The sequence below is a fragment of the Cupressus sempervirens genome, chromosome 3, assembly GCF_028749045.1.
Source record: "Cupressus sempervirens isolate cs-2001-9-10 chromosome 3, ASM2874904v1, whole genome shotgun sequence".
NCBI classification, from domain to species: Eukaryota; Viridiplantae; Streptophyta; class Pinopsida; order Cupressales; family Cupressaceae; genus Cupressus; species Cupressus sempervirens.
This window is the reverse complement of record NC_143120.1, coordinates 56,950,227-56,959,768: the sequence shown is the minus strand read 5'-3', so window position 1 is coordinate 56,959,768 and position 9,542 is coordinate 56,950,227. Positions and strand designations below refer to the sequence as shown.

At 37.2% G+C, this 9,542-nt stretch overlaps 1 protein-coding gene across 5 annotated transcripts in view; it reads right to left on the bottom strand.

The window, feature by feature from the left end:
- Positions 1–205: 205 nt before the first annotated feature.
- LOC149564757 (MADS-box transcription factor 15-like) overlaps positions 206–9,542 on the bottom strand; it is a 287,442-nt gene continuing 278,105 nt past the window's right edge. For 3 of the 5 annotated variants that reach the window (XM_089818352.1, XM_089818353.1, XM_089818349.1), the window contains 3 exons: positions 1,053–1,094; positions 848–966; positions 206–749 (listed from right to left, as the gene is read on the bottom strand). In XM_089818352.1, the coding sequence (XP_089674478.1) occupies positions 740–749; positions 848–966; positions 1,053–1,094 (171 nt within the window). In that variant the 3' untranslated portion in view covers positions 206–739. Of the gene's footprint in view, positions 750–843; positions 967–1,052; positions 1,095–9,542 lie in introns of those variants that run through there. The other 2 variants (XM_089818350.1, XM_089818354.1) reach the window with 2 other exon arrangements.

The following is a 9,542-nucleotide window of genomic DNA, read 5'->3' as shown; positions in this document are numbered from 1 at the left end:
ATAGGATAAAAGCAAGGACAACAAACTTCAATCAACTGTGAAATTAAACTTAAATCAAGTGGGAAAATAGTCTAGTTTATCACGAAAGAGAAAATCACATTGAATCAAAACACCATTTTAAAGAGGACTCAATTTTAAAGAAGTAAAGCTCCAATTTTGTAACATAAATGATAAGACGGCTGATGCATTCACTAAAGCATCGGGCAAGATAAAGTTTGTACTATGCAGATATATGTAAGAAATAATACAAATTCAGTTATTCCTTCAGAGTGTTAAAAATAAATATAACCAAGCTGTACACTTCCAGTTTATGTGGCATAAGAGTGTTAAAATTAAACATACCGAGCTGTCCACCTGCACAGCTTATGCGCGCCATAAGAGCTTGAATATGTACCATATAAGAAGTGATAAGAAGTGTAGACCTATTCATATATGTTGTCAATGGTAAAAATTTAGCTATCAAAATGACCTTGTCCAGTTTGTTGTCAAGAGTCTGCAATTAGCTATCATTAGCTAAAATAGTATTTTACTTGAGTTTTAAGAAATAAATTTGCAACTATGAATGAAGAAAGCCCTTCAGCTGTTCTTTTCTGTGTTTTGTTTCAATCAAAGTGACAATTGCAAGTCTAGGAACATTGATGGAATATTCAGATCCCATAACGTGTGATCTGTTCGAATGCTGTTAAAACATCACAGTTTCTCATATAAGATGCATAAATCTGTTGTACCAGAGTTCCCTTCACGACAAGCTGCAGACGGACAATAAAGAACAATCAAGGACAATTAATTTTTTAAATTTTTAACATAAAGAAGAATCATTCAGCAGAGACTATAACTAGAAAATTACGTGAGTTTGAGATTAGTTTGAGGTATATCTTGCTGAGTTGCAGCATCTGTATCCAAATTATCATTGACTCGATCCATGATGTCAATAGCAAGGTGGCATGGCGTGCAACTTCCACCAACCTGTAAAAATGTTGAGAACTTCATTCATGCCAAAAGGAAAAGAAGAATTACGATGGCAATGAGGATATTGATAGACATTCTGTTACCTTTTTCACCAGATTAGCGTTTTCCACTTTTAGTGATTTTGCCTGAGAAAATCGAAAACATCAGCCATTATCAAAACGATTTCATTTAATGAATTCACATGAGTTTTGTTTACGCAGAGTTTAGCAATTGAAAGTTCATTTGGAAAGCACGGCGAGAAAACCATACAATTTTGACATGTTTAGAATTACAGGAATCCTTCAGGTCAGATATCAAAACCAAGTAACATGGATACAATACGAGTCAATTCGTGCTATACTCGTTCTGTTTGAATACAATAAAATAAATTGTAAACCGTAAGAGTAGAAAATTAAAAAATATTTGCAGCTTTACATGAAAATGAAAACGGTTAAGAGTAATAAAATTTGATTAAAAATTTATCGCAGGTTCTAGAATTTCTGTGCATTATTTAATGCCTATATTTATGGAAGCATATTGCAACCATTTGCAATTGCAAGTTAAAAAAATATACCAAGAATTGGTGTAGCGAATCGCTGTATTTCTTTCGCCTCTATCTTTGCCGGCAAAAGCCGTCATTGTGGACAAAAGGGAAAAGGTAAGATCAAGAGCAGATTGACATTTTTAGAAGGAAACAAATTGTAAGAAACACAAAGCCTCTTTCAAGCGCAGGTTGAAAATCTATCTAAGTAAAGTTTACACTTAAATTGAGACAATCTGAAGAAGTTCTTGTGTGGATATTACATATATTCAATAAATGCTAAGAGTTCCATTTATTTGAATGAGAGATGGGTTCAAGTGAACATTGCATTACTCATGAAACATGAATTAAGGAATTTGACTCAAAAATTATAAGATCACAAAAATAACAATATTTTAAAATTTATTCAAACTAAAAGAAAATGAATCAATATAATATCTTACCCAAATTTAAAGGAAAAATATGATTATGGATACTCAAAATATGGACATTAATTAAGTTTATTGGTAAAATAAATTATATATTACAACATCAATGTAATTGGATACAAAATCAAAGATTAATGCTACCAAGTAAAGATGTTTCTATGGATAGTCCTTATAAAAATTGAATGAGATGGTCTGTGTAATTTGCTTCACCAATGAATTTAATGGTTGCAATAAATAGTTTATTTTTTCAATGGATTTCAATTACTAAATAAATAAAATTCAAATGTTTCTATATACATATATTTAAATTTTTAAAATACAACTTTCTTTGAGCATTTTGATCTAATATTTAGAAGCAATTATTAAAAATCTCCATTAACATAGTATAATATAATGGTTCTGATCAAGATATGATCAAGTGGTTGTTATCAACATATATTAACTGATTATGATCAGGTGATGCTCACATAGATTAAGCATTGGCCCATCCTAGTAATACTCCAACTCAAGGGTACTTAACCACAAAGTTTCAACTAAGGTTAAGCAGACTTAACTTACTATCTTATCTATAAAACCTTCAGCAAGTGTTGAGCCTTAAAATATTCTTGATAGTAATCTTACATTTTAACTTGCTATGGAAAATATCTACTACTTGTCAATTGATGAGCTAAAAAGGCTTTAAAATACTAGATGGGTGACCCACTGAGAAGCACTGATGCTATACCTAGATGCAAGGAGTGCTAAGTGTTCAATTTATTCTCATAAGATATGGGATCTTTTGAACCATTACTCATGAAGCGTGATCATGTGTCAATGATTCTAATAAAAATATTATACAGTTTAATCTTGATAGAAAACAAAAATTAAATTATTATAAAAAATAAATTCTACATATGAATTGATGAGCTAATGGGGCTCTAAAATGAATAATTCAAAAGCCCCTCTTCTCTTACCACATGTTTTGGAAATGGGCTTGTGAGCTCAGCTGGAAAGAAACCTTAGAGGAAGCTTTATGGTTGAGCAAAGTAGAGTTGGAGTAGTATTAGGATGACTTTCTTCTCAAGGAAAGCCAATGCTTCACCTCATTGAGAGTCCCCGACTTATAATGCCTACTTATTGTTCCATCCATTTTCATGAGAGAGAGTTTCTTACGAAGAACTGCTCATGAAATACTAGAGAGAGAAGCAACTCATATTTGAGAGAAGTTAATATTGCAACCTATTTTGTTAGCAAAGGAAAAGTAAGAGTGAAGAAAACTAAGATTCCTCATGAGCTATGGTATGGAAGACCAACTGTTGTCAAATATTTTAGAGTCTTTGGTAGTAAAATTTGCATCAAAAGATTATGCAATCATAGATGAAGGGACCTCAAAAGACATCTTTCTAACACTAATAAGAGTGAACACAATAAAAATAACAAGGAAAAGAGATCAGACATAGACCAATCTATATTCATTGGAAAATAAACTTCAATTCATTTCCAACATGCCTTCTTTCATGATAGGAAGACAAGCCTGATTATATATGAAATCCACTCAAGACCTTGAATCCTCTAATTTGTCATAATCATCACCATCATTCCTTAGTAGATCTATTAGATGGAAATATATAGGCCACATGACAAGCAGATCAGCTAGGAACAAATTACATTCCCTACCAATAGGAAATGTATTACCACAAATAGGTTAGGTCCTAAATCATATACAACTCATTGTAGAAAACATGTAAGAGTAAATGACTTGAGGTTTAGGTCCTCCTATGATCCATGAACATATGAATATGCACCACCAACCATCATATGTCATAATTTTCTATTCCAAGATCAAAAATCACAAACTAGTCTAGAAATTAGAAAGAATACAATAACCTTAAGAGAATCTAGCATAGCTAAGGTAGAAGTTGTGATCAATTAAATCAAATTCTCCTTATATTCTTACCACTGGTACACCTTCCAACTATCAAAAATAGATGCTTTTGAGAATCTATGAGCTACGTGTTATATTCGTTATATAGATGCTTTTGCATATCTATGAGGTGAATTGGGGGTCCCGCCCTTATCAAAAATTCACTAGGTGAAGATCCATGCTACATCATTCATGGATGTACATAAATGTCTTTATGGAGTTGATGCAAGGAGTTCACTTTTTAGGAATTTCCTGAAGTTGTGAAGATGACTGATGAAACTGATGTAAATAGTACATGCAAGGTACAAGAATAAATACAAGGTTTCATATTATAATCTCCCTTTTACTAACTCTCTTCCTTTATTCATTCTCTCCCCCTTTGACAATAATGCCAAAGGCAATTGTTGTTAGTGTAGTTTTTTATTTTTCCTATTTTGATAGGTTTTTCCTACACTTTTAATAATCTCGCTTAGGTTAATAAAGCATGTCTTATTAGGTGAATGGTTGTGAGGTGTCACCTTCCTACATGTGAGCATCCATTAGCTATCTTGGGAAGATACTTTGCTATCTTTAGTCCGATAGATGGTTGCTCCTCATTAGTTGGTGTTGCCACCTCCTCCCTCTTCCTAGCCTATATAAGCATGCTACCTAGCTTGTATTTGTATCTCTTGTTTTTGCATCCTCTTAATGCTATTTTGCTTCCAGCATTTGCATTACTCTCTTGGAGACTAACTCTATGATGCTATTTTGATTTTGTATCATTTGCATTCATAGTTTAGATATTTACTCTTTGCACTAGTTTTCTGGGTTATTAATCTTTTCAGATTCTAACATGGTATCAGAGCTTTTCTATGTGCAAGAGTAGATTTTAGTTTCCTTATTTGAGAGATTCGGGGGGGGCAAATAAACTTTATTGTAGTTTTTTGAAAAATGAAGTATGCTCTTCTCTTGCATCTTTGGATGATCCTGAGAATCAGAAAAGTTTTGACAAAAACGATTTTTCTCTGGGGTTTCAATCTCAAATCTGACAACCAACTTGCATATTTGGAGTTTTCAATCAGTTTTGCAGGTTCCAGCATGCCATTGATGGACTTAAGAAGCTGATCCAGCATTTGCATGTCATATTTTGGTTGCTGGAGTCGTTTTTTAATTTTTGGAGCCGTTTTTTACTGTTAAAGGCGTCTGATTTACACTACGGCAACATCTTCTGTACATCAGCAAGAAAAATGCTTTCTGGGTTTTGTTCGCAGCCCCGAAAAACCATCTGGGTATCTTTTAGATTTTGCATGCAAGCTGTATATTTTTCAAAATCGAGCATGCAAAGCTACAGCCATACCCCTCTCCGTTGGCAGTTGCAGATTTGAACGCAGTTTTCAAATGTCTCGTTCTTGCTCATACGAACTCCGATTTTGATGATTCTTGTTATGAAATTGGCTATTTTTTTGTGCTTTATCCACTAGTGGAGTTGGTTTTTGATTTTCATGCATGAATTCTTCAGAAATTGCAGATTATCTGTCGTGATTATGCACAGTTCTCGTTTTGGAAACTTCGGAGGATCATAACTTTCTCATACGACATCGTATCGAGGCGATTCTTTTTTTGAAAGTGCATGATTTTTCGAGTAGATCGCAGTGGTGCTATTTTTTTTCTTGATTATTGTGCCCAAGTTTCACTTTTAGCATATGCTCTTCATGAGGGTTTGTAATGCATTGAAATCAAGACCACTAAGTATCTCTTTCTAATGGTAGTTGTAAATGCACTAAAATAAAGTGCCAAATCATTTTTTTTTAGGGGGGGGTTCTTTGATTGAGTAAAAAGGGGGGGGCATTGTCGTGGCTGGGTTCTCTTCTTTTTATCATTTCTTTGCATTTCTTCATCATGGATCAAACAAATATGCCCATCCTAACTCCATACAATTACTTTGAGTGAAAATCACGCATGACAATTCACTTAAGGAAAGCTGGATTAAATAGGATAACTATGGGACTTGAAACTGAACCTGCTAAAGATGAAGATAAGCCTAAGTGGTTTAACAAATGTGATGAGGCATTTGGAACATTGTGTTTGTCTGTTTCTCCTGACTTGCTATTTCACATTGAGTCTTTGGATACACCAAATGAAGTATGGACAAAGCTAGAAACACTATTTGGCACACAAGATTCAATGAGGGGTCATATGTTGGAAAATGAATTAATTAGTTTGAGCCCAGGCAATTTCAACACAATCCAAGATTTCTTCACCAAATTGAAATCACTAAGGCTGCAGTTAAAACAATGTGGAATTGAAAAGAAAGATGAACAACTGATTCTCAGTATTCTCTCTAAGCTAAGTTCAGAATATTCTGTGTTTGTCTCTACCTTCTATGCTACTAAGGGTGCACTTGGTACTCAATTCACCATGCCATCTCTAGATGATTTTTTTGTCAACCTCACTCGAGAACAGGACAAGCTAATCCAGATGGGCATTCTTAAGTCCTCTAAGTCACATGCCTTGGCTGCCAACCAAGGCACAAAAGAACAAGGACAAAGTAGTAACAACAATAGTAAGGACAAGAAACAAAAGAATAGTGAGGAGAAGAAGGATCAGATGCTGGTTTCTTCAAAAGCAACTATTGATACACCATCTTCCAAGGGTGATAAGCCTAAGAAAGAAAAGGTCAAATGTGCCTATTGTAAAAGACCTGGTCATGATGAACATAAATGTTTGCAGAAACAACTTGATCACTTAACATACATTCTTGAGAAGAATAATATCAGTGTTCCTGAGTCTATCAAACAAAGTTCTAATGAAGGGTCTAACAAAGAAAAAGAAAATAGCAAGGGGAAAGGAAAGGGCAAGGCTCTTTTTGCAGTTGCTTCCTCACCATCCACTTGGGTTCTTGATTCGGGTGCTTCACACCACATGGCTTCATCTAAGGAAGAAGTTGCATCCTTGGAGCCGTGTACTATGCCTTCTATTTTGATGGGTGATAACACTCTTGTTGAGGTGTGTGGGAGAGGGTCTGTTGATGTGGGGGATGGCACATTCCATGATGTTCCTTATGTACCCTCATTGTCAACTAATCTCCTATCGGTACACCAGATCACTCACACAGGTTTAGGCAAGCAGGTTGAGTTCACTCCTGATTCAGTGGAGATATGTGAGTTGCACATTGATTCTACAGTTGCAGTTGGGAGAGCAGATCATCAGTCACGAGTCTATATGTTTTCTCACTTTGTTCCTGATCCTCCTTTGACTATTTCACTCATTCACTCTAATAATGTGAGCAGATTATGGCATGAGCAGTTTGGTCATCTTAACTTCCACTACTTGCATCGGCTTAACCAACAGAGCATGGTCATAGGGTTGCCTTCTACTTTGACATTGGAGTCACTTGGAATACATGATAGATCTTCTGATGGGTCATATTCACTTGAGCAGTCTTCTACCTCCACTTTTGATGCAGAGAGTGATTCAGAGGACTCACCTCCTTCCTCTCCTAGTCATCATTCACAGGTTGATGATTCTCCTCTAGATTCTCCATCTTCCGATCCACTTTGGGCTAGACAGACCTTGCAGTTTACAGGTGATTGGGTTGGGGATCCATCAGACACCAAGCAGACTCGTTCACAATTCCAGGATGCTCTACATATCTTCATTGCTACTGCCTCAAATCCACAGTCCTTTCATGAGGCTTCTGGTATTTTTGAGTGGGATACAGCTATGCAGGAAGAGTATAGTTCCTTGATGAGGAACCACACTTGGGATCTTGTCCTTTTTCCTAAGGGAAGAAAACTTGTTCGATGCAAGTGGATCTACCGGACAAAATTTGCAAGCTTTGCTGGAGGTGCAGGATGCTACATCTTTTGGGGGGGCCTCTTCCTCTCACTTGGAGTCCTAATTTTCTTTGGGGAGACTCTTTTCTCTCTCTTTTGGGGGAATTTTATGTACATGGGTACCTCATCAGGCTTGACTTGCCGGGACTCATTTCTACATCCACCTAAGCTTCGCTTATGGGGGGGTGTTAGTGTAGTTTTTTATTTTTCCTATTTTGATAGGTTTTTCCTACACTTTTAATAATCTCGCTTAGGTTAATAAAGCATGTCTTATTAGGTGAATGGTTGTGAGGTGTCACCTTCCTACATGTGAGCATCCATTAGCTATCTTGGGAAGATACTTTGCTATCTTTAGTCCGATAGATGGTTGCTCCTCATTAGTTGGTGTTGCCACCTCCTCCCTCTTCCTAGCCTATATAAGCATGCTACCTAGCTTGTATTTGTATCTCTTGTTTTTGCATCCTCTTAATGCTATTTTGCTTCCAGCATTTGCATTACTCTCTTGGAGACTAACTCTATGATGCTATTTTGATTTTGTATCATTTGCATTCATAGTTTAGATATTTACTCTTTGCACTAGTTTTCTGGGTTATTAATCTTTTGGTATCAAGGAACTATACTCTTCCTGCATAGCTGTATCCCACTCAAAAATACCAGAAGCCTCATGAAAGGACTGTGGATTTGAGACAGTAGCAATGAAGATATGTAGAGCATCCTGGAATTGTGAACGAGTCTGCTTGGTGTCTGATGGATCCCCAACCCAATCACCTGTAAACTGCAAGGTCTGTCTAGCCCAAAGTGGACCGGAAGATGGAGAATCTAGAGGAGAATCATCAACCTGTGAATGATGACTAGGAGAGGAAGGAGGTGAGTCCTCTGAATCACTCTCTGCATCAAAAGTGGGATACAGCTATGCAGGAAGAGTAGAGTTAGAGTAAATAATTAATATTTAATTATTTATTCTATTACTTAAGCTTACTTAGGTCATGCATTTATTTAATATTTTATATTTAATGCATGTAGTGGTTAGTTGTTGACAACTCGGGAGTTTTCTCCTTTTTTAGCATATTCCATTTTTTGTGGATATGTGCTGAGTTGTCATTTTTGTCCTCTACCTCCTTCCAGCTTGTTCTACAAGCTTCCTGGATCTCTTTATATTCGGGCTCTCTCTCATTGTAATTTGATATCGAACAACATCACATTATTGTAAATACATTTCTTATTGTGTTTGCATTTATGATGGCTCTCATGTCCGTTTAGGATTTTTGCCCGTGCTCCATGCTCTCCCCTTCTATGGCTTCTCTTTGACAGGTTCGCATGCAGGTGATCTTGGCAACTGCGGAGTTGGATTTCATCAACTCCAACATGGTATCAGAGCCTTCTTGCTGCTGCTTCGTTGAAGAAATTTTGAAGCCGTGATTTGAAGTCACAAACCCTAGTTTGTTTGTGCAATTTTTCTTCAAATCAGGGGATCAGCGATTTTTCGGAGCACTTTGGGACCAAACGAACATCACCATTGGATCCGGAAGGCCGTTTGCAGTCAGGATTCATATAAAACTTTTCAATTTCGGACACAGGGCAATTTTGGCAAATTTTTGAGGCTTCCAGGTCGCTGCCGTACGGATCGTACGGACGCAGAGCGAAATTTAAAAAAAAAAAAAAAAAAAAGCGTTTACGGGCGCACTGCCGCCGCGCCACCCGCGCGCCGGCCGTAGCGGCCGCAGCAGGCAGTGCCGCCCGCGCTCCACCGCGGCCCGGCCGCCTCCTGGCCGCCGCCCTCCGCCAGCGGCGCCTCTCCAGCTCTCAGCTCTGCGGCCACCTCCACCAGCGGCGCAACCTGCCTCCGCCGCCCTGCGGCCACCTCCGCCCACCAGCGCCGCTCCGACAGTGCAGCACATATTGCCCAG